Source organism: Balearica regulorum, chromosome Z (genome assembly GCF_011004875.1).
Source record: "Balearica regulorum gibbericeps isolate bBalReg1 chromosome Z, bBalReg1.pri, whole genome shotgun sequence".
Classification (NCBI taxonomy): domain Eukaryota; kingdom Metazoa; phylum Chordata; class Aves; order Gruiformes; family Gruidae; genus Balearica; species Balearica regulorum.
The window spans coordinates 20,242,679-20,269,250 of record NC_046220.1 but is presented as its reverse complement, the minus strand read 5'-3'; the positions used below and the strand labels follow the sequence as shown (position 1 = coordinate 20,269,250).

General features: G+C 41.3%; 1 protein-coding gene across 1 annotated transcript in view; it reads right to left on the bottom strand.

Annotated features, from left to right (window-relative positions):
* Nucleotides 1-26,572, bottom strand: part of SRFBP1 (serum response factor binding protein 1) — an 89,844-nt gene that overhangs the window by 1,243 nt on the left and 62,029 nt on the right. Inside the window, exons 5-7 of the mRNA XM_075740068.1 lie at nucleotides 7,582-7,663; nucleotides 5,902-6,640; nucleotides 5,440-5,477 (exon numbers count right to left, since the gene is read on the bottom strand). Coding sequence (XP_075596183.1) covers nucleotides 5,440-5,477; nucleotides 5,902-6,640; nucleotides 7,582-7,663 — 859 coding nt within the window. The remainder of the gene's footprint in view (nucleotides 1-5,439; nucleotides 5,478-5,901; nucleotides 6,641-7,581; nucleotides 7,664-26,572) is intronic.

The following is a 26,572-nucleotide window of genomic DNA, read 5'->3' as shown; positions in this document are numbered from 1 at the left end:
TAAACGGCGTCAGTCCTTTTTGGCGCAATGTGGGGCTCGAGGGGTTGTGATAACGACAAGTCTGACCCAAGTGTGTTAAAGAAAAATTGTCATAAGAATTTATGATGTTATTGAAACAGTCACTGGTCATAATGATGTTCTGTTTGGTCACATGGCTCTGGTTTGTAAACCCGTGTTTACTCTGTGCAATCCCTGTGGCGCTGTTTATCACCTCTGGGAGAGGGGTTCCTGTTCTCATATTGTTGTACTGTGTGATAACGACTTATGATAAGATATCATTGACAGTCATGGGTCTGAGCTGGTACTTGTACATAGCATTTCGGTCAGGCCCGTACCTCGGTCAACATCCTTCAGAATCGATTAATAATTGCACCGGATCTATGGGGAAGACAGGAGGGGGATACCTTCTCCCACTCTTTCACCTCCCCTTTTCCTTTTCAGTTGGTCACAACAATTTTTGAGAATTTTGAATACCCTTGGAATGTTCAGGCCAGTATATTCCTATTGCTAGGTCTCCTGAATGTTTTCCCACTCCTGTTCAGGGTTAGCAAAAATTATTTCAAGAATATTACCCAGGGGTCTTCCCCCAGGCTGAATGGTCAGGGCTGGCATGGCATGTGGGAGAGTATGGGCGGGTATCTAGAGACCTTTTCACCCCCAATGGTTTGGAGCTTCACTCCTGAACAACTGCAAGACCCTGATAAAATGGTAGAATATTTGAAAGGAAAATGCTGTGGGGATTCTAAGGAGACACAACTTACTGCGCTGTGCTGGGCCCTGGCCACAGTCTATCAAACACTGCTTGATAGTAGACAGCACTATCCAGAGGGAGAGAGCAGACCCACAGGCACTGCGGCTGCCCAGGCCCCCGCAACAGGCACTGCAGCTGCCCAAACCCCCCGCAATAGGCACTGTAGTCGAGCCAAAAGATCAACCCATACCAGTATCAGTAGCCCCTATACACAAAAAGAAATACACAAAGAAATTGGTTCGCTTAGTGAGAGATGATGATGAACCAGGACCATCACGAGAACAAGAAGAAGAGCCAGAACCAGAAGTGATCAGTCGATCCCTGTCCCTGAGTGAGCTGCGAGATAGGCAGAAAGATTTCAGCTGCCTTCCAGGGGAGCACATTATTACCTGGCTGCTCCGCTGCTGGGATAACGGGGCCAGTAGCCTGGAACTGGAGGGCAGGGAGGCCAAGCAGCTAGGATCCCTGTCTAGGGAAGGGGGCATTGACAAGGCAATTGGGAAGAAGGCGCAGGCCCTTAGCCTCTGGAGGCGACTCCTGTCAAGTGTGAGGGAAAGGTATCCTTTCAGCGAAGATATTGTATGTCGGCCAGGCAAGTGGACCACTATGGAGAGAGGTATTCAATATCTGAGGGAATTAGCCATGCGGGAGATGGTTTATTAGGATCCGGAAAACGCACAGTTGCCCACAGACCCCGATGAAGTCCAGTGTACCCGACGCATGTGGCGAAAACTTGTGCGAAGTGCACCATCATCGTACGCCAACTCACTGGCGGTAATTGACTGGAAGAGGCACCCATGGTGGATGAAGTTGCTGGCCGACTCCGGCAATATGAAGAGAGCCTTTCTTCCTCCCTCGTCTCGGCTGTGGAGAAACTGTCTCAGGACATCTGACAACTCAAAGAGGATATATCTTACTCCCCACCTGTACAGACCTGTATTTCAGCCATTGGGAGTAAGTGTTTTTCTGCTCCAGAGAGGGGATAAGGAGCATACACACCACAAGGTATCCTGTGGTTTTACCTGCGTGACCATGGAGAAGACACGAGGAAATGGGATGGGAAGCCTACCTCAACCCTGCAGGCACGCGTACATGAGCTACAAGGCAAGACAGCTGTACAAAGGGACTCTTCCAGAAAGAATGCTGCTCCAGTTTCCACCGGGCAGCCCCCCAGATCAAGTGGAAGGCCTGATAACACTTATGATCCTCTTGAAGGGACTTCTAAGTCCTTTTTGCAAGAGGTGAGTAGTGACTATGACGAGCAGGATTAGAGGGGCCCTGCCTCCAGCCAGCTGGAGGAAAGGGACAATAGGGTTTATTGGACTGTGTGGATCCGATGGCCTGGCACATCGAACCCACAAGAGTACAAGGCCCTAGTGGACACTGGTGCACAGTGTACCCTAATGCCATCAAACTATGAAGGGGTGGAACCGATATGTATTTCTGGTGTGACGGGGGGATCCCAACAGTTGACTCTGTTGGAGGCTGAAGTAAGTCTAACGGGGAATGAGTGGCAAAAGCACCCCATTATGACTGGGCCAGAGGCTCCGTGCATCCTGGGCATAGACTACCTCCGGAAAGGGTATTTCAAAGACCCAAAAGCTTTTGGCATAGCTGCCTTGGAAGTGGAGGAAATTGAACCATTGTCTAGTTTGCCTATGAAGGGGTTCGAGCTGCTTCAGAGGTGATTGGCACTGAAGCACAGCTCCCCTTGGCACCCCGACTGCCAGTGCTGGGTTGGATGTTCAAAGAGAGGGCTCCTTCTACACATCACACAACCGATGCTACGTGGAGTAAGTGGGTTGCACTGATCACACAACGGGCTCGAATAGGAAGCCCCAGTCGTCCAGGGATTCTGGAAGTGACCACAGACTGGCCAGAAGGGAAAGATTTCGGAATGTCGCCAGAGGAGGAGGTGACACGTGCTGAAGAAGCCCCACTGTATAATAAACTAACAGAAGATGGGAAACCATATGCCCTCTTCACTGATGGGTCCTGTCACATCGTGGGAAAGCATCGAAGGTGGAAGGCCGCTGTATGGAGTCCTACACGGCGAGTTGCGGAAGCTGCTGAAGGAGAAGGTGAATCGAGCCAGTTTGCAGAGGTGAAAGCCATCCAGCTGGCCTTAAATATTGCTGAAAGGGAAAAGTGGCCAACACTGTACCTCTACACTGACTCATGGATGGTGGCCAATGCCCTGTGGGGGTGGTTACAGCAGTGGAAGCGGAGCAACTGGCAGCGTAGAGGCAAACCCATCTGGGCTGCCCCACTGTGGCAAGATATTGCTACCCAGCTAGAGAAGCTGGTTGTAAAGGTACGTCATGTAGATGCCCATGTACCCAAGAGTCGGGCCACTGAGGAACCTCAGAACAACCAGCAGGTAGATCAGGCTGCCAAAATTGAAGTGGCCCAGGTGGATTTGGACTGGCAGCGTAAGGGTGAATTACTTATAGCTCAGTGGGCCCATGACACCTCAGGTCATCAAGGAAGAGATGCGACATATAGATGGGCCTGTGATCGAGGGGTGAACTTGAGCATGGACGCCATCTCACAGGTCATCCATCAATGTGAAACATGCACCATAATCAAGCAAGCCAAGCGGGTAAAGCCTCTGTGGTATGGAGGACGGTGGTTGAAATATAAATATGGGGAAGCATGGCAAATCGACTACATCATGCTCCCACAAACCCGCCAAGGCAAGCGTTATGGTCTTACAATGGTGGAAGCAACCACTGGATGGCTGGAAACATATCCTGTGCCCCATGCCACTGCCCAGAACACTATTCTGGGTCTTGAAAAGCAAGTCCTGTGACGACATGGCACCCCAGAGAGAATTGAATCAGACAACGGGACTCATTTTCAGAACAACCTCATAGACACCTGGGCCAAAGAGCATGGTATTGAGCGGGTCTATCACATCCCCTATCATGCACCAGCCTCTGGGAAAGTTGAAAGGTGCAATGGGCTGCTAAAAACTACCCTGAGGGCGATGGGTGGTGGGACCCTCAAACACTGGGACGCACATTTGGCAAAGGCCACCTGGTTAGTTAACACTAGGGGATCTGCCAATCGAGCTGGCCCTGCACAGTCAAAATTTCCACGCCCAGTAGAAGGAGATAAAGTTCCTGTAGTGCGCATGAAGAATATGTTGGGTAAAACAGTTTGGGTCATCCCTGCTTTAGGCAAAGGCAAGTCCATCTGTGGGATTGCTTTTGCTCAGGGACCAGGGTGCACTTGGTGGGTGATGACAAAGGATGGGGAAGTCCGGTGTGTACCCCAAGGGGATCTGATTTTGGGTGAAAAGAGCCAATAAATTAAATTGTATGATGTTAATAGCTATACACTGTATTAATAGTATAACTATAAGAATCACCCAAAACTAATGAAGGATGGACTTTAGAACTGACTTCAACTGGTGCCCAGGAACTTCATCGAAAATTACATCTGTGACGTCCAGACTGCGAGCATAGACCATACCAGATACACCAGCCATGAAAAATACTCCGGATGCAGCATGCAACAGTCCAGCAGCACGCACCATTGCTCCTGCTCTGAGAGACTGTAATGGCAGATGGAACCCAAAGCCATGGCCTAAATGAACTCAATGGACACTTTATAGAGCGATGGCCCATGGAGTAAGAGAATGGTGTCAGTGAAATAATCGGGGCATGATGTAGATGGTATGGAATAAGGGGTGGACAATGTCCTGGTTCTGGCAAGGATAGAGTTAATTTCCCAAGGAGCCAGGACAGGTGAGCCAAGCTGGCCGGGGGCTATTCCATACCATGTGACATCATGCTCACCATAAAAGGGGGGCTAGGCGGGTAGGGTAGGGTGGCGCAGTTTCAGCGTGGTTCCAGGACGGGCTGAGTGCCCGGTTGGTCATTGGATCGGTAAATTGTTCTCTATTATCACCCATTGTTAATATTTGTTATCAGCACTGTTGTTGATTGTTTTTCCTAACCCTTGCTGTCCCAGTAAACTGCCCTTATCCCAATCCTCGAGGCTTTTGCCGTTGTTTTTTTTTCCATTCTCCTCCCCATCCCGCTGGGGAAGGAGTGAGTGAGCAGCCACGTGGCACTCAGCTGCCGGCTGGGCCTAAACCACGTCAATGAGCCATGGGGAACACATTCATCTGAATGTTGACAGCAGGATTTCCTCATCTTGCAGCCTAGTAAATTGTCACTTGGTAGACCGCAGATAGGTAAGGTTTATCACTGACCATGTTCAAAATTTGTGTAGATAAATATTCAGCACAATCTCAACTTTTTTCTTTACAATAAACAAATGAGATATTACATGAATTAAATCATATCCTTGGTCCAATGAATTAAAAAATGGAAATATATACTGTAAATGGAATAAAATATTGAAGGAGCTATTGAAAATCTGACACTTCTTTGCCTGTGCACAGGCAACACTAATTGCTCAATATGAAGACAGATGGAAGAGCGCTTTCCTGTGTAAATCCTACTTTAAGTATTTCTAATATTCAAAAATAGAAAATAACAAACGATATCAACAGATTAAAATGAAAGCTCAACAATTTGACTATTTTAACAATAAATTTTAAAATACATGCCACAAAACTGAAATGAAACAAAAACCAGCGTATCATGATTAGACTGCATGATCTAATCTCAAGATGTTTTTACTCTTATAACCTTATCAGCTTAAGTAATACATACCTGTTCTTCCATTTTTGAAAGGCTGGTCTTTAGTATTTCTAAAAATAAAAAGAGAATTTAGGATTTTTCAAGAAACTTGTAAGATAACGTACACCTGTGAATAAAGAATCGTCATCAACAAAACACTCGTGCAATGACTTTTCAAGCATAAGATGCAAACCCCTTATATATTGTTTCCTATTTGTTAATAAAGAAGTAAAAGTAGAAGTATTCAGAAGTGATTTAATTTGGACGCATGTCTGGTTAGGAATCCTATGTATAGGTCAGCGCTAATGTGAATATGAAAAATACGTAAGTGTCAAGAAAACACAAGAAGATTGCAGAGTAGTTTATTTGAAAATGTTCTAATCTTTAATTGGCTGAATTTATCCTTGTTTGGTAAGGGCTACTAAAAATCATAACAATTTCCATTACTGGGAAGGAGGCAGGGAATGGAGAACATAACAAAGGGAAAAGGTTTACCTTCTTCCGTTTTGAGACTTCTGATTAGACAAAGAACTGCAGAACATTGATTCTAGCTTGCTTGCTTTTGCATGTGGCTTTCCCTCTTCCATGATCAAGTCTTGCACTGTCCCAGGCGCTGTGTTCTTTTCTTTCTTCACTATGTTTTTCTGAAGTCCATCCTTCTCTGTTGCTGAAGAAAGATCAGTAACTGCTCCTACCTTTTTCTTTCTTTTTACTTTGCCAATGAAGAAGTCATCATTGCTGTCACTGTCAGAATCTGATGACTGGTTGTAAAACCTCTCTTCAGTACTGTCATCAAAGTACTGCTCTTCATTAGGTTGTTCCTGATCACTATCATCATTAATTATTTCTTTTTTTGCATTTAATTTGTTCATGCTCATATTTTCTTTCCTTTTCTGATAGCCAAGAATCTTTTCTGTCTTATTCTGAGTGACTGCTTGCACTTCTACCGCCTGAAACGAAGATTCTTCTGGAGCATATGCCTTCTCCATTTCCACAGTTTTCTGGTCAGATTCACTCTCAGACAGTTCTTCAGCCACCCTGCCAGTTTCTATTTTCATACTCATTTTTGCTTTGTTTTCATGTCCTTGCTGGTTTTGAGCTAGGTCAAGAGCTTGGTCATCCAAATTGCTACTGAAATGTTGCACTGATTTAGGCTGTTCTTCTGACTTAGCCTTTTTCGAAGGAGTGGCTTTGTCTGTGTTCTTTCTTGCATCCTTAAAAGCTTTTACAGCAGCTACACAAGGGGCAGAAGAAAAATCTTTTGTTGCAGCTACACGAGTTTACTTAAGTTATCTTACTATAATAAAACATTTTTGCAAGTTAAATATCTTGCATTGAGTAACATATTTTAAATGTCCTTATCAATCATTTACTGAACACAATGGGGCAAGAACTACCTTAGCGTACAGCATCAACGAAAGCAAGGAAAAGAACCTGAAATTATTGCCAACTGAATACACTGTTAAACTTGGGTTTAACTGTGAACTTTTCTTTCTGCAAATAATCTGCAGCTGATAATCATATTCATTTAGGGCATTACTTTGCAAAACTGCAAACAAATAGTAAATTGCTCAGATATAATTAAATGGGTATTTGACATGCTCTGTTATTAACAAAGTAAATTTGTGACATTATTATTATAACTTGACCCTTTTTAACATCAATTTTAGTTGGAAAATTTCAATTTAAAGGAAAAAGGAGATAATCTGAAGAACCAGGAAAGATTCCCTAAGGAGTCTGGGGACAGTTTCCAGGGAAGTTTAAAGGAGCCATTTGCAAAACCTTTTAGCTGCCTCTGGAAATCTAGGTGTAATGCTCCTTTTACCTTTGTATTTGCATGTTATTGTGCTCATTGCCAGTTCAGTCCTATTTAATTTAGAGATGCTCCATTATATCCATTTGATTTTTAGCCTTCCCATTATGAGCCCTGTTTGTCCTACACCTTGTATCTTAAATGTCATACAGCATACTGTCATAAGCCCATTTCAACCAATATAAATGACTACAAGCTTGTGACACTTGGTTCACTGCAGCTAGTTAAGGTTCTTTTCAGGACCTTTTCAGTTTTTTACTTTTCTTTTTATACTGGTTGTTCATGTCAGGAATATACAGGAACAAGGTAATTTACCGAGTAAGCTACTGAAGTAATGAAAAAGTTAATATAAGAGTTCATACCTTTAAGTTCAACAAATCTGGGTTTCAAGATGGGGTGTGTTGCAAGTCTTGCAATGGCTCGCTCAGTTGGAGTACAATTTGGCTATACAAAATAAATTCAAAGGCATTAGGTCAATAAAAAGATGAATACTTACACAGTTCTGTATCAGTTAGGCTACAATGCATACTAATGTGATTCTGGAGTATTAACTAAACAAGAGTAAACTTATGACACTATGATATTTGAGTATTTCTTATTTTTCCTGTATTTACCGTTATTCTAAATGAGGAAAAATCTGACTGCCCAAACATTGACAGAAACATAATAGACAGGTAAATCTGCTATTTCTCAGGTAATGAATAGAGATAACATGATTTTTATTTTAAAAGCATACCAGACACATCTTTCAGAGCTAACACGCTGATTTTTACATTCACTATTTTTTACACATGCAAAGCAAATTCATGAACCCCCTGAATAAAGAACATCATATTGCTAGAGGCATTCTGCATGAAGGAATACAGCAGCTTGCAAGAAGTGCAGTATGGATGCTATAAAAGTAGGCAAAATAACATAGCAAGTATTGCAGGAATATACATTAGATGTGGTTGAGAGGCAAGGTCTAACCTGATCTTAAAGACAAACAACCTTGAATTTGATGTAGTAGAATACTGGAACTCTGTAGACTGATTCAAAGAACAAAAATGATCTTCATGCTTTAATTTGAAGAAAACGGAGAAAAGTAGGAAATTCTTCCACTTCTGACAGTATATGACTCTTTCATATACTAGAAGTCACAGGTATAACACATTATAAAAGCTATTTCATTTTCAGGTTCTTGTCATCACTCTTCTTGAAGAACAAAATGAGAGGTATCCAAGATTTTTCCAGACAGCTTTGTCGTCTTTTTTTTTTTTTTTTGAAGGTACAGAAAGAGGATGTGTAACAGGCTTGCAAAACACAAATTTAGCAGTAAGATTTCTTAAAGCCCGCAGTGGAATTCTTTGGGAGACAGGAGAAAAGACACACCTCCCTCCTAGTGGTACTGTAACAGATATATTTTTAAATTGTTGCTACCTGTGATTTGAGCTATATGCTACAGGAAGTACTACAGCAGAAGCCACCAAAACCAATAGATGATGAGCCTAGTAAAGAACCGGGCAAGTGACTGAATCTGAGCTGGTTTTGGTGCCAAACAACTCAACACAACATGCTGCCTTTCCTGTCCTGAGCGATCACTGCAACAGATGGAGCCCCAGTCACAGGCATCTAAATAATAGTGAATAAGGGGTGGAGATTGTACAAGCTCTGCCCTGGGATGGAGTTAACATTCTCCACAGCAGCCAAGATGGTGCGGTGCTTTGGATTTGTGACTAAAACATTTTAAAGTTGGTAATACACCAATATTTTAGTTATTGCTGAGCAGTGCTGCTTCTGTTTCTCACTGCCTTGCCAACAAGCAGGCAGGGGTGGGCAAGAGGTTGGGAAGGAAACACACCTGGGACCGCTGATCGAAATTGACCAAAAGGATATTCCATTCCATATCAAGTTGTGCTCAGCATTAAAAGCTTGAGGAAAGGAAAAGGAATGGGACTTTGTTTGTGGTTATGGCATTTGTCTTCCCAAGTAACCATTACGTGAAATGAAGCCCTATTTTCTGGGATGTGGCTAAACATCTGCCTGCCAATGTGAAGCAGTGAATAAATTCTTTATTCTCCTTTGCTTACACACACAGCTTTGCTTCACTTATTGAACTTTGTCTCAAGCCACACGTTTTTCTCACTTTTGCTCTTCTGATGCTATCCCCATCCTGTGGGGGGTGGGGTGAGCAAGCAGCTGCTGGGTACTTAGTTGCTGGCTGGGGTCAAACCATGACACAAACACTACCTAATACATCAGCAATGCATTTTTAAAGTATCTGATTTGCTTGACATGAGTGCTCAGTGGTGAGTCTTACTTGTTTGTATGTCTTTGTATGTTTTATTTTCTTCCATCAGAATTATGCCACTTAATATAAACAGTTAGGTATTCATTGCATAAAGACAGATGGACACCTCAATGCCAACTACTACTGCAGGAGAGACACTTTGAGTGCTTTGGTCTGAAGTAAACAGCAGAAGACACTACAGCTACAACAGAGCCAGTACTTCTAAATGCAGAAACATTTAATTGGTTGTTCCTCAATCAATGCAAAGCAAATCCCATTGGTATTTCTTTTGCCATAATTCTAGAGCTTACAAAATATAGTCTGGGTACGTCTGCTCATATTTCATGTTTGAAGAGCAGAGCATCTGGGAATTCTAGCACTTTCCTTTCTCCTCAAGTCTCTGGTATTACAACGTTATTTCTTCAGGTCAAGAAAAACTGGAAAAATGTTTTCCCTGTAGACTGTCTACAGGACTATGAACACTGGCCAGAGGAGATGGGTCAAAAGATGGGTCCATTTCCAAGGGCCACAGACTGGCTTACATTCAAGCTAGCCTAGCTCTGAGCACTTGAAATCTGAATTTGGATCTCCATGTGACAGTGCTGCACACTGCCACCAGATTCCAGGGACAGCTCACATTTCTGGAGATCAAACGCTGTTTTTCTATATCTGGAAAATCTATTTCTGACCTTAATTAATACACTTTTCCCCTTAGCTACTTCCTGTGGGTTTTGAAAGAATATACCATGAAGTTCAGAAAGCAGCAGCAGCTTCTGTGCAACATCTGGTGTCCTTTAATTCAAGTATTTATAGAAAGGGTTTAAGCATATACATGCCAAACCATATGGAATAACCACATTTTTTCCTTATAGCAAAATACTTCACGAACACTACTCACACTGATAGACAGCAGCCAACAAACATACAATATGACATTCACATTCTTTAAAATTTCCCATTTTTCTGGTTTTTTTTGGCACATCCAATGCTCAATTAATTTTTCCTCAAGTATTTTCCAGTGTATAAAACCTTGGTAGAAAATAAAACTAAACAGAAAAAGGTCAACCATATTTACAGCAAGAACACCCTTTCCCCTTCCCCTAGCCCCCAGTATGTTTAATTATACAGATACTGGTATCGCACATATTTATTCTCACATGTTCCCGCTACTTTTTGTATTATTTTGCACTATTCATTTTTTTACACGAGAATGTCCTAGTACTTCCCACAGAACACCCTCCCTTGTTCAGTGGGCACTGCAAAGTGAACAAAGCAATTGAGCAGTGCAGTCACACTTTTCAGGGAGGAGTTGTAAGCTACATACAGAACCACCTGGAAGTCAGAGTCTCCTCAAACTTTTTATCTTGGGAAGTGCTGCATTCTATATATAGTATTAAAGACAACTATCATCACTGTCATGTTTCATTAAACTCCATGTGGACATTTAACTGAATTAACTGCATTGATTTCTATTTTCAAATCTGTTAAAATGAAAGGAAACTGAAAGCACATAGACAAGCATTCTTCAAACTCGATTGTAGATGTACACACAGATGCACAAACCTCAAAACATAACTTGTCAGTTATAGCATAATAAAGCAGCAGTTGTATAACTTACAAATGTGGAAACACATATGGGAGACAAACTTTGTACAATGTCGCAATAACTGGGAAGAGAATGGACATTACAAGGTTGCTAAGATAAAAAACCACTCATGATGTAAGTTTTGAGATGTGCTAGAATAGGGGTCAGAAGTAGTACAGACTTGCTCTGAGAGCTGGCAGCACTGGGTAAAAAAAAAAAAAAAGGAAATGTCAGATAGAAGTTGTGTGGGCAGTACCTGCTTCATACAACACAGGTGATAAAGAGATAGGAAAAACTGAGTGTCTCAGCGCCGTGGGGCAGATGGGACTGCAGGAGTTGAAAGGGATACCTTGTTAGCATGCTTGAGACAGTAGAGCTTCAAGAAGAATTAAAGGGCAGAAACCTGGGATTAACTCAGGAACATGAAATGGAGACTTCTGACCATTGTTTCATTCTGATTACTCTTCCCATTCAAGTCTACTTTTGTTCATACCCTCTCTGCTGTAATTATAATCAATAATAGGAAAGAAAGATCTTAGGATCACAGGATCAGATCCTGTGATATCCTGAGTTGGAAGGGACCCATAAGGATCATCGAGTCCAACTCCTGGCTCCACACAGGACCAGCCAAATCAGAGCATATGACTGAGAGCGTTATCCAGATGCTTCTTGAACTCAGTCAAGCTCGGTGCTGTGACCACTTCCCTGGGGAGCCTGTTCCACTACCCAACCACCCTCTCGGTGAAGAACCTTTTCCTGATATCCAACCTAAACCTCCCCCATTGGCAGCTTCATGCCGTTCCCTCGGGTTCTATCACTGGTCACCAGAGGGAGATCAGCGCCTGCCTCCTCGCTCCCCCTCATGAGGGAGCTGTAGGCCATGATGAGGTCTCCCCTCAGTCTCCTCTTCTCTAGACCAAACAAAGCAAGGGACTTCAGCCTCTCTTCGTATGTCTTCCCCTCTAGACCCTTCACCATCTTTGTTGCCCTCCTTTGGACACTCTCCAATAGTTTTATGTCCTTTTTATACTGTGGTGCCCAAAACTGCACGCAGTACTTGAGGTGAGGCCGCACCAGCGCAGTGTCACTTCCCTGGACCAGCTAGCAATGCCATGCTTGATCCACCCCAGGATACGGTTGGCCTTCCTGGCAGCCTGGGCACCCTGTTGACTCCTGTTCAACTCGCTGTCGACCAAGACCCCCAAGTCCCTTTCAGCATGGCTGGTCTCCAGCGCCTCATCGCCCAGTCTGTATGTATAGCCAGGGTTGCCCCTTCCCAGGTGCAGAATCTGGCACTTGCCTTTGTTAAACCTCATGCGGTTGGTGACTACCCAGTTCTCCAACCTGTCCAGATCTCTCTGCAAGGCCTCTCCATCCTCGACGGAATCGACAGCTCCTCCCCAATTTGTTGTCATCTGCAAACTTGCTCATGACACCTTCTGGTCCTACATCCAAGTCATTTATGAAAACATTAGAAAAAACTGGCCCTAAAATGGAGCCCTGGAGAACCCCACTAGTGACTGGCCGCCAGCCTGATGTAATCCCATTTACCATAAGAATAGAAGTCATATATCTATTCTTCAATTAACTTTTGTACAAAAGGGGATTGTCTTGTTACAGGTCTCACCAGGATCAAGAATGCTACTAGAAAAGTACACTGCTATAACAACTACTACTAGAATTTCAACCAGGTCAAAGGACAGTGCTACCAAACTGGTAATGCTTGGTGGTCCTGCATGTGTCACATTAGATCATCTCTCAGTTGTTTAAAATAATGACATTCAAATGGAGACAGTCAGAAACCCCACTGACAAGTATGCAGTACATCGCAAAAGCCAGAACACAAAAAGAAATTTCGAAGTATGTCATACTCGTTTCTAAATTAGCTAGAATTGCAGTTTAATGTCAAGGGTAACTGTTTTGGGTTTATGTGGCAAGGTTGTGGTAGTGGGGGTGGGGGGGAAGGGGTGCTACAGGGGTGGCTTCTGTAAGAAGCTGGTAGAAGCTTCCCCCATGTCCAACAGAGCCAATGCCAGCCAGTTCTAAGAAGGACCCGCTGCTGGCCAAGGCTGAGCCCATCAGCCAGGGTGGTATTGTCTCTGGGATAACAGAGTAAAGAAGGAAAAAAAAAAAGGAGCAGCATTTTGCAGCCAGAGGGAGGAGTGAGAAGATGTGAAACAGCCGTGCAGACACCAAGGTCAGTGCAGAAGGTGGGGAGGAGGTGCTCCAGGTGCCAGAGCAGAGATTCCCCTGCAGCCCTTGGAGAAGACCATGGTGAGGCAGGCTGTCCCATTGCAGCCCATGGAGGATGATGGGGGAGCAGAGATTCCATCTGCAGCCCATGGAGGACCCCACGCCAGAGCAGGTGGGTGCCCAAAGGAGGTTGTGACCCTGTGGGAAGCCCACGCTGGAGCAGGTTTGCTGGCAGGACCTGTGGACCCTGTGGGGGACCCACACTGGAACAGTCTGTTCCTGAAGGGCTGCACCCCGTGGGATCGACCCCATGCTGGAGCAATTGGTGTAGAACTGCAGCCTGTGGGAAGGACTCTTGTTGGAGAAGTTGGTGGAGGACTGTCTCCCATGGGAGGGACCCCAGGCTGGAGCAGGGGCAGAGTGTGAGGAGTCCTCGCCCTGAGGAGGAAGGAGCAGCAGAGACACCGTGTGAGGAACTGACCACAACCCCCATTCCCCATCCCCCTGTGCCACTGGGGGGGAGGAGGGAGAGAAAATCGGGAGTAAAATTAAGCCTGGGAAGAAGGAGTGGGGGGGGAAGGTGTTTTAAGATTTAGTTTTTATTTCTCATTATTCTGCTTTGCTTGGTAATAAATTAGATGATTTTTTTTCCCCTAAGTTGAGTCTGTTTTTCCCGTGACTGTAATTGGTGAGTGACCTCTCCCTGTCCTGATCTCGACCCCCTTTTGTTGTATTTTCTCTCCCCTGCCCAGCTGAGGAGGGCAGTGATAGAGCAGCTTTGGGGGGCACCTGGCCTCCAGCCAGGGTCAATCCATCACAGTAGTAACAGCCTGATTTTATACCAAAAAAAAGGCAGAGATAATGCTAACCACAGTAAGCATAAAAAACCCCAAACCCAAAACCTCAGTTCTGGGCCAAAATAAGATGTCATTGCAATACCCTTTGTAGCAGCTTAGGAGAAGAGCTGTCTCTCTACTAAAAAAACTCCCAGAAAACCTGTTAATCCACACGTTCTTCCTGGAGCTCTAACTACTTACAGCTGTCCTTCATAATACCAGATGTGGATAATGTGGAGTCACAGGGTGGCTGAAGGTGCCAGAACATGGCTGCCACCCAAGTCCGTCCCATGACCTCATACTGCTTTGGAATAAGACCCTTGAGAAAAATTACTTTCTGACTGTGAAATGCTGCTAGTTCTCCCTCTTTATGTGTTTAAGGCATACAGTATGTGATTTATGGCCATCAGACATGGTGAAGATTTTGGAATGACAGGCAACTGGTTAACGGTATCACTTGTGGCGGTGCTGTTGTCTCTCAGCTCCTGACAGCAAGAGATTGGTGACTGTGTTTCACCCTGACAATAGAAGAACGGATCAAGTAGGGGATGCAGTAAACAGGTCTCTCTTAGATATGGCAAGAGTTTAAAAGAGAATGGTTCTCTCAAATACAGAAATAGGAGAGCAATCCCACAGCATTCAAAGGACAGAAACAGCAGCACTAAATGCTTCAGACTCTGCACTGGAAATAGATAGCGAAAACCTGTCAGATTTATAATCAACTGTTACTCAGTTTCTATTCAAGCCTTCCCAGTTTTCCATGTAATCAAAATGATTGTAGAGGTGTTACGAAGTAGTTGCTGCACAAGCTTAATAACAATACGGGTGGGAAGTTCTTGCAGCAATTAATTCTGTATGGATCTCAGGAAATCATGCAAGTGTCATCAGATTTTTTATTGGACTATATATAATTTTTAAAATACACCGATGAAAAATTTCCATTGAAGCTAAAATGCATGTCCTAACAGATCTAAACCCTTTACAAAAAACATCAGCAGGATAAGGTTTTGTAATAGAACAATACAAGAAAAACTGAACAATTTCTTAAAAAACATCAAAATAGACAAGGAAACTTGAAGTCCCACTTGGGTTCTTGTTTATTATTCTTTTCAATGCTTGTCACAGTTTATACTAATTTACACTGTTTTCTGTTACTGTGGTAATTCAACCATGAAAATATATGGATATTTATTTATCTTGCAAGCTGTGGTGGGTTGACTGTGGCTGGAGGCCAGGTGCCCCCCAAAGCTGCTCTATCACTGCCCTCCTCAGCTGGGCAGGGGAGAGAAAATACAACAAAAGGGGGTCGAGATCAGGACAGGGAGAGGTCACTCACCAATTACAGTCACGGGAAAAACAGACTCAACTTAGGGGAAAAAAAATCATCTAATTTATTACCAAGCAAAGCAGAATAATGAGAAATAAAAACTAAATCTTAAAACACCTTCCCCCCCCACTCCTTCTTCCCAGGCTTAATTTTACTCCCGATTTTCTCTCCCTCCTCCCCCCCAGTGGCACAGGGGGACGGGGAATGGGGGTTGTGGTCAGTTCCTCACACGGTGTCTCTGCTGCTCCTTCCTCCTCAGGGCGAGGACTCCTCACACTCTGCCCCTGCTCCAGCCTGGGGTCCCTCCCATGGGAGACAGTCCTCCACCAACTTCTCCAACAAGAGTCCTTCCCACAGGCTGCAGTTCTACACCAATTGCTCCAGCATGGGGTCGATCCCACGGGGTGCAGCCCTTCAGGAACAGACTGTTCCAGTGTGGGTCCCCCACAGGGTCCACAGGTCCTGCCAGCAAACCTGCTCCAGCGTGGGCTTCCCACAGGGTCACAACCTCCTTTGGGCACCCACCTGCTCTGGCGTGGGGTCCTCCATGGGCTGCAGATGGAATCTCTGCTCCCCCATCATCCTCCATGGGCTGCAATGGGACAGCCTGCCTCACCATGGTCTTCTCCAAGGGCTGCAGGGGAATCTCTGCTCTGGCACCTGGAGCACCTCCTCCCCACCTTCTGCACTGACCTTGGTGTCTGCACGGCTGTTTCACATCTTCTCACTCCTCCCTCTGGCTGCAAAATGCTGCTCCTTTTTTTTTTTCCTTCTTTACTCTGTTATCCCAGAGACAATACCACCCTGGCTGATGGGCTCAGCCTTGGCCAGCAGCCGGTCCTTCTTAGAACTGGCTGGCATTGGCTCTGTTGGACATGGGGGAAGCTTCTACCAGCTTCTTACAGAAGCCACCCCTGTAGCCCTGCCACTACTGAAACCTTGCAATGCAAACCCAATACACAAGCGTTATGGAAGTTGAAGACCCACGGCAACATGGGGTACTCTACACAACCTTTTTGTGCATTTGCAGAACTGCACACAATAGAAGGCAGAGGTCTGGAGAATCTGCTAGGCTTGCATTGACAGCAGTAGCACTGACTGCCAACTCATCACTGAATTCCACAGACTCATACCCAGCATCAGGGAGAAGCATGAGATTCTTCCAAATACTATCAAGGTCTTTACACTGCCCTAATTGCATTTGAATCCCTGGACAAAAGCTATTATTTTCCCCGTAATTTGTTCACTTAGATTTACCTTCACTCCTACATCCATTTTGGCTTGTCTTCTATCAAAAAGGGGTATGAAGTATAAACAAGTTTATATCATTGTTTCCTCTCTTTTTAAAATAAGAATTTCAAAACAGGCCATAAATTCAAACAAAAATAGATTTCTTACTGTTCTTTGCTACATGCACGATAAAAAGACCTACTATCTAAGCATCTGAAAACATTTAAAGGCACTTTAAGAAGCCTAGCACTTTACCAGTATTAGAAGACCACATTTAATTGGAGTATAAAAGAGTCAATAGAATTTCTCTGGATTAACCTGTCACAACTAATTTAGCCAACCACACAGGTGTGAGGCAAATGCTTATTTTTCAGATTGGGAAATGGTCAAAGAGAAATGGAGTGTTTCATCCCAAACCACCATAATGATCTACAGCAAAGCCTGGCATAAAACCCAGACATACCCAAGTACAAATTATGTACTTAATATTCTACTAATTCCTTCCTCCTTCTCTTTATGCACAAAATAATTTCTATGATTGTTTCAATAAAGAAAAGTCAAAGAAAAAAACCAGAATAAAGCAGGCATGGATTCTTAATTATCTCCTCATGGAGAAGACTGTCAACTCCAGGTGTAAGCTGAAACAGCAAGACTGTGGGAAAACTCAAATGCTGTTAACTCTTCTCCATTTATTCTGGGGCTAGTAAGAACATGTGTCTATAATTCTCTCAATTTGGCATCCCACACAAACAACGCATATATTTTTTAAGAAAAAAATGCTAACCTCTTAAGGTTATGAAAGAGGACATAAGGTGAATACCATGCCAACTCCCCCACACAGTTGTGGTGGTCTAACTCATTGTGACTACCAACACTGAAACCCCCGCTGGCCGGTGAGAAAACCTAGAAGCACGTTGAACATTACTTTATGCTATGGACAAACCTGTGTATGATGTGGACAAATTCCCAGTGGAAAGCAATTGTGAAGATAGTACTACGCGTACCAGATTCTAAAAGAAAGTATTAAGAAATATCTGTAATGTAAAAATATTACTTAATTTGAATTCTACACCCAGTACAATTAATCAGTACAAAATATGTACAGTTCTGATTTATAGGAATGAAGAACAAATACACAAAACTTCATAGTATAAAGGATAAATTTTTGCTTTTTATATATAGGTTTGTATAAAATACATGCTTTTCATATATTTTGACATTTGAACAGTTGAGGTACTATATCCCTATAAAATATATGCATCTTGCCAAACTAAGTAAAAAAATTTGGCACATAGCACAGCAAAACAGATGCCACAAAAAAACCCCAAACATAAAAAAACAACCACCACCAAACCAAAAAAATCGCCCCTTCCCAGTCCCAATCAGGTAAAAGACAATCATATTGAGAAAGTAAACTGGAAAGCAAAATAGGATGAAATAGAACCCCTAAAGCAAAAAATGTACTTCAGAGGGAACAGAAACAAAATGCATCTTAGATAACAGGCAGTAGCTGTGAACAATACAAAGGGAAAGGTCTTCACTGCAAAATTCAGACAGACTTTTTCAGAGGACATTATGAAATTTGTAGGAAAAGTCATATATAGATTAGTTTGACAACCACTACAGATCAGATCTGAAACCATGAGTGACTTTTGCAGAGAAGTGAAATTGACAGATCATTTGCTTGTAACTGGCCATCTAGAATGACGGTTTGGAGACTCAAGATAGGCAGTTGTTTATTAGCTCCAAACAGGGAGTTAAGCTGGCCAATCTCAAAATGAAATTTGAAACCACCATGATTTGGGAAAACAAAATTTAAAAAAATAGATTACTTACACAAATTTGTGATAGAAAAGAGAGCAGAAACACAAAACAGACCAACACCACTCAGGCAGTGCTGCAAACTGAGCAGGAAGCAGAATTCTCTGAGTTCACTACAACCTGAATTCATCTGAGCTCCCAAGATCCAGCTGTGCATCATGGGCATATCCAAAGACTGAGTGGAAGCAGATGGTAGCAAATACATTGGTGAGATACATGGATGAGTTCCATATTATTAAAACTATTTAATGGGCCACAGAGTTCATAGTATTTTGCCTTGCATGAACCTGAGAAGTTTCAGAATTGAGATATCCACCAGGCTCCTTATAAAGTCAATTTGGTGACAAAACTCCGTACCAAACTTTTAGGGATGTAATCTTGAGACATCCTTACAATATTTCACTGTAAAACAGATGCTCAAACCTCAAATTATCACTTGTCAGATGCAGCCCAATACAGCACCATATGTATAAGCACATATGAAAGGCCCTTTATAAGAGAAAGTAGACATAGTTCAGATCTTCAAATTTAAAACAGATGCAAAGCTTCAAAACTAGCTAACATTTGAAAAACAAGCTCCAATTTAATCAAGTATATTTCAGATAATTTATGACGTAAAGGTAAAAGATTTATCCATGCCAAACAACCCTGTCTTGCCCAGACCTTTACAAGCACTGCCACCAGGGAATACATCTATATATAACTATTGTCAGGTTAATGTCTTCAGATGAAACTCTCAGGGGAGATGTATTTATGTTCAGAGCACTGTTGAAGAAACCAAATATGAGAGCCAAGGATTTGGAGGCACAGATGACTTAAAGACTTCATGAACACAGTACACACTAACCAGAGGTAGGCCATTTTATAATATGCTATTCAAAATAAGACAGAATTTCTTGGCATACCACATTGCAATTTTCATGCACAATTGAAAACAGATTTCTTTTAATCTATATGTTTTTTCAGCCACTTTCTGGAAATGGTAAGACAATGGAAATACAAATTCAGTTCACTGAAAAACTATTAAAACATCTGAGATAAACATACCAGTTCTTTGGCAACAAAATGTAGATTTTCCATCATTAAGTCTATTGAGGGAATATATGCATTCAAAACTTACTTTAATGATAAACACATGTCAGATATATATGGAAGCCCTGATATTACTTGAGCATATCAGCAGATGAAGGATGTAAAATAAATGGAAATCCTGGATGTTCACATTTTATAGCAGGTATTTAACCATATGGCACACAAAACAGTCACCTTGATGCTTAGAGGTTCTTGGGCATCTTCTAGGCGATTACATTATTATTAGTGAACTTTGGCACACAGAATTTTTGTAATGTGTAATCACTCAACCATTTCAATCGTCACACAGATATTTATATTCCAAACCCAAGAAAAACTAGACCATCACCCTTTAAATTTAATGCTGTTATACTTTCACTATGTGACTAGCTACCTCACGTTTACCATACTTTCTCTTACGTAGTAACCTTACCATAGAGGGGCAATATGCTGTAAACTTATGCTCTCATTTTACCAAGCTGTAACTTCTTAATGTAGCCAGTCTTAGCAGCTACGTTCATTGACATCCCAATAGGTGAAATTTTTCTTTAAACAGAGTTACAATAATTCAAAACATCTAGCACTTTTCATCTAATTTTCCAGCGTTAACAGACTGATGGGCTTCATATTGAGCTGAAAGACTTCTCCTAATTCTATAACTCCTTTTTGTTTATTTTTTTTTTTACTTTTATAAATCTCAATTTCAGAACTAAGAGTTGCAGCACTTCAAAAACTGATCTGGATAATAAAGAGAGGAAGAAATCCATATGTTTTTATACTTTGTATGACATACAACAAAAAACTGATAAAAGTTTAATTTATAAAAATAAAAAGAGCAAAAGACAGCAGCAGCTGTTTTTAATTGTTAAAAATATCAGGAATGTCAGACATTTTTTTCTGATTTTGTAATGCAATTTTGAGTCAGATGACAAAAAATACACACAGAAAGAGCTCTTCCAATTAGTAATGCGTTAGTAGCTGTCAGTCTTTAACATAAATGATTACAATTGTTTACATAACATTAAAGACAACTTAACACTTCAAGTTTTCTAAGCTTCTAACAAAAGATTCCAACTCATGTATGTTCTACCTTACACTCTCTCTCCTTGCACTTATCTTCTGTGCCAACTCCATGGTACTTCTCAAAACAAGATCAAAAGGTAGTGAACTATGGCCACATCTCCCTTAGTGGTACACCGATCTTTGTTTCTCAGGCACAAAAAAATCTGTTAGAAGTTTATGCTTTTAAAACCACCTCCAGCAACCTTGGTTGAAATTGCTCAATGGGTACCAATTGAGTACTTGGGTACTTAGAAGATTAGCAGATAGATGGCAAGACAGGGAAAAAATTTTGCTTCCTCATTTGGTTGAGCCTATCCTTGCAATTCAAAGATTGTGTCTTTAGTACCCAAATGAATTAAAGGTAACCAAAAACTCTCACTACTAATACTGGTCCTAAATTTGTAGCTTCTCTAATCTCATTTAACATTTTTTGTTCACCACCACCATTCTGACTGGAGGCTATAGCACATTACTAGCAGCAAACTTTTGAATGCAAGTTCCAATGTTCATAAAAGGCTTCTTAGTGCTTCTCTTTTCCTGTAATACAATTGTGGTGTTAGACTTAAAATACAGTGCTTCACAACATAGCACCACTCATGTGTGTGCAGCCTACCCCATTACCCCTGTAAAGATGGTACCTTCCATTATCTCAAAGACCCGGTAGAAGGAGGGTATCTATTATATTGGTGATGACGTTATATGTCAGGTATTCTAGTTTTCCCCCATTCATTTTTTTGGTTCAAGGATTTGTATGGAAGCATTCATAATTTACACCCTTTCTCTGTAGCTTTGTATCAGAGGTGCCAATCAATTGGCACTGTAAGCAGTCTGATTGACCTTCATTATTTATTGGATCAAACTGTTCCTCTCCCTTAAGAGACATCCTGAAAAGCAGCCACATGCCTCCTGTCGATCATGTCATTGGCAATCAAATGTTCCTCCATGCATATAGTTTTCCCCATTTTCAGTTTAAGTATTTGTTTATGACCTTTAAAATTTTCAGTGCCAGCAGCCCGGCACAATTTCGATTATGATGCAGCTCATCTTTCCTGTCCAGCTTCCTCTTGCCCAAAAGGTTTCCCAAACACATAAATCTCTCCTTTCTATACCATACTCTGATGCATGCATTGAGATTCAGGACTTCTACCTGCCTCTCGGGCATCGTATGCAAGTCTGAACAGTATGAACAGTATTTTGGAGAAGGATACCAAGGAGATTCTGGACATCAGCAACTTGGCCTTCCTTTTTTTTTTTTTTTTTAAAAAAAAAGCAGCCCAAACGAACCACCATACCTCGAGAACCTCTTGTTACACTACATTTTCTTCAAGGAAAGCATAAAACCAAGACTACTTCTAACATTTTCATCTATTGTTCCCATGACAGCTCATATTCAGTAAGATATTTATATATGTCACTTAAATATTTCAGTTAAAATAGGAATGTAAGTTGAGAGTTGCTTGTCTTTCGTAAGTGCTGTGATATAAATCTTTCTGGGACTGCAAAAATACAGCCATGTGCATGTAAAACACCATGCATCACAACATTACTACCCCAGGCATATCTGAGCTTAAAACCACTGCTCTTTTCCACTTGCCTTTTTATCCATTTATGCTCTTGCAAGTGTGTTTATTATGTCTAAGTGTCTAGATGAGCTGATTGCCTACAAAAATGTGAATTGACACCCTCTGACCTTTATTGACAACAACATGCCTGCCACATTCTGGTGTGACACACCAGGTGAGTGAAATGAGCATATTCAAATCAAAAGCAATCACATCACTTTTGAGATTGAACCTTGTCTAAGGACAGGAATACACTTTAATCTTGAAAAATCAGTCCAGCCAGGCAACAAAATTATGTAATACAGTTTCACAGGAATTCAAATGAGTGGTAGAAATATCGCTGGACTAGAATTTGAAAATTTTACAGGAAAACATAGTGTCTCTGTGAAAAAACTGCCAAAGTTACTAGCAGTTTATTATACTGAATAAATAAATACTGATTTTTAAATACTGAACTTTAAAAAGATTCTTTCCAGAATGGACAAAATCCAAGCTGTAATTAAACTGAGATCACTACAACTACTCTGCTGTTGAAAATGATGGTAACTTGGGTCTAGTTTATCTCCTTGCTCTCAAACGGTGACTCTACTGAGACGTGTGGCAGCCTAGTCCGAATGCAAAGAGGCCAATGAAGAAGACATCTACCAATTGGCCCACAGAAAGTAAGGGGAAGAGTGTGGCGGGGGAAGGCATGGCTAACCAAAGATTTGGGGGCAATGGACAGAACATAGCAGACAGGAGCCTGAACTCTCCCAGTGGAAGCCTGGGAAGCGATTCATACTGGCTGGGCTAGCAGACAGACGGACAATTTGGTGGAGAAGTAAGTGGGAGAAGAGCGGAGAAATATTTGTCAAAAATTGACAGACTTAGTTTTATACTGACATAAAACTTCAGCTGCAGCCATTGCAATGGATTCTAGGCTCTAAAATATAGAGTATATATAAAAGGCACGGTAAACAGCTCACAGCTCAAGTGATCAAATTTGGAAGATGAGGAACCTTCACGAAAAGAAAACAAAAACAAATCAAAACAATCAGTCACACAGAGAAAGTATTTACGCCTGAATGTGATATTCATCACTGAATGCAAAATTCTTCATCAGTAGTCTTAGGAAGACCACAGACATTCCTGTTTAACGTTAACATCTGGTGTTTGACACGGAAAATTCTCAGGGAACAGTGGCTTCATACATTCAGTGTAACTTCCATTCAGACAGAGTCAAAATACTCAGGACAAAAAGAATTCAACTCTGCAACACTGATTCCCAGCATCAAGACAATTATTTTAGCCTGTGTTACAGGAAATTGTGCTACTAAATCAATTGCAACACATTTCCAAAAACAGACTGACAGATGCAACTGTTACCTAGAGAAAAAGTGTATCTGGTATCTGATATGCAAATGAATACCTTTATTTCCATACTGAAGTAAGAAAGGAACATAACATAACATTTTAACGTGCATGAAAATAAATGGGGTATTATTATTTTACTGTTCTCAGCATAAACACTTTAGTGGAGATGGAAACAGCCTTGCACCTACAAGGCCACACATTCATTGTGAAGCAAAAGTTGGTAACAGTGTTTCTAATAATTGATACTTAGAAGGAAGGGGATATGGGGGAATGAGATGGAGATTAAAAATCCAGGTAGGTGATCATTAAGATATTAAATTATTGCATATTCTTCTTATAATTATGCTCTCATTGTCTATACACTATTTCTAATTTAACAAGAGTGTAACAACCAGAATTTAGATAAAAAAGAGAATGAAGTTATTCGTGGTTCCCTCAAAAGCACCAGCCATTCGCTCCCACATTGCCAAAATCAAACCACAAAAACAGCAAAGAACTACTGATAAGCAGATTATACAAAGCTGAAAGACTACCACATAAGTATTACACAAAAGACTGATTCATACAGTAGTCCTCTCCCTATGGTTTATATTTTCATAAGCAAAGAATGTTAAAAATCCACGTAAGTAATTATCTAGTCATGCTATTAAAGACACTAACAACAGAAACTGAAGTTTTATATCAATAACAACATTTATCCTAATCAGAATGTTTTTGTAGTGAGTAGAATTTGTTGGGGGGGCTGAGGGTGGGGGGAAGGAGGAGGTTGTTGAAATATCCCTGAAAACCCAAGCAAAAGACAGCAACTATTCTGTACTTGATTTAGTGCCTTTGAAGTTAACAGAAAGTCTTCAATTAAATTGCAAGAGACTTTGCATCAGGCCCCTTTTATGATTTAGTGCATTTCCTCAGATTAAATCCACAGAGAATACAGAAGTTTTGTTTTTATGTATTTTCCATTATGAAGTACATTTTTAACATAAATTAAGGCAAAGATCACTAGTGTACATTTAGGATTGTCAGCTAAAATAGAAACCTTCATATTTTTCAAAGTTAGAAAATACAGATACGACTATTCCTCCTCAGATGGAGATGTGTTTAATAAAAAGTTCTGCTTGATTCAGAAATTACATCTTCCTTTGCGTGTCACACAGTTAAAAAGTACTAGCAGTATCAAATTTACAATTTCCTTAATAAATAAGTGCATTCATTAGAATAAATATTATTATTACTTATTGGTTGTGTAACCATGTCTTGTATGTGTTAGTGTGTTATAACCAAAGATTACCATCTAGTGATATACTCTGGGAAACCTGATGCTTCAAATAATTACTTACTGACTGTTAATTAATGCCTCAAAGTTAATAGCCTTTCATAAACTGCCTTTCACAGATTGTTGGTGTGAAACACATTTTCAGTGTAAATCTACAAAGAAGAACATAAACCAGCACAAGCACTGTGATTACCCTATCCTTGGTCTTTTTTTGGTTACTGATGAGGGGTTGTGGACTGATAAACAGACTAATCTCAGGCCATCACCTGCACAGTTTAAAAAGAAGGTGATATGAATCTGAGAAATTCTATTTTGATAACGTGATTTAAACACTCTTTCAAAAGGAATAAGGGTAACACAATCAGTCCTGTAACTCCATCCTTTTTGTTCCTGTCTGTCCTGGGCAGAATATTACATCTTTCTCATGTCCTTCTTGCCCAAGAATTTCCTTAGTCCCGCACCAGAGATCCAGTGAATTCACAAGAGTGTTTGGGAGGTCTTCTCATGTGTGAAGCTGTAGAACTCTCATTTGATAAATCACAGAAAACATTTTCTTATTACTGTTAGTATTTTAGCTGGTTCCCCAATCCCAAAGTCATTTGAGTCATAGGTAAAAAGCCACAGATAATCAATTCCCTCACTCCTGAAATAACCCCCAGAACTTTAACTGCAGTGTCACAGCCTTTGGGCATCCGTTAAAAATATCTAGACTTGAAGCTACACACCATTAATGTCATCCCTCCAAAGTCATTTTAAGTACAGCTGTCCTCATCAGGCAGCTTAGACTTCTAATGATCAAAATTTTACTGCGCACCAGGCTGCTCAGTCAAATCCTGGCACGTCTCTCTACAGCTGAGCACGAGCTGCCTAAGATTCTATTTCAAAAGCCTTCGAATTCCTTTTAAATTCCAAACAAGACAAAGTTCGTTCCTGAACATGAAGCAATCCAAAATAAGCTCACCAGGCCTTACTAAGAGCTAGTAACGGTTTACCATTTCTGGTCTACAAGAAATTTCTCAACACACTTGGAAATGGTGGCAAGCTTTTCAGTAATCTTGAGACTCAGAAAGATGTGGCATGACCCCAACAAACTTTGAGGATCAAAATATACTCAAAATTTGCTGTGCAAAATCCTCTTCGCATATAAGCATCTGCATGATTCAAACACGACAGGATTGAAGTAACAGGGGAAAATATGCTCTGACAATAATGTATACTGGTACTCTATTCTCCACTGAAAGAAAAATACAATAGTTCTTTGCAGTTTCAGTTTCATTTTCCCCCTCCCCCAAAAAATCTGAAAGCTGCTGCATTTTGAAGCACATAGACTTCATTATTTAGAAAAAATAAGAAGTATTTTGACTGAAGGCAAGTTGGCACACCAGATTATTGCTTGTAGTACAGAGTTCCATTATGCTGGAGCAGAATTCTGTCATTCTCAGTGTTTTGAGTGTTACTCTCACTGAGTCTCAGTGTTCTCAGATTTTTTTTTTCTCATATCCTATATACCAAAGACTATTGGAAGAAAAACTAAATGAGATGCTTCAATAAGTTAGTCAATATCTGTTAGTGCTAGTGCAAAGGCAACAAAACCAACTGCAGTTATGATGAAGGCATTCACAGGTGGACCGATGTCCCCTTTTCTGGAGAAATGTCACAGATAGTACACATAATTTCTCTAATACTAGAAAAATACTAATACATATTAACCTATCCATCCTGCCTATCTTAATCTATTTAAGTTACCTTAAACCTATGTTAGCAATACATT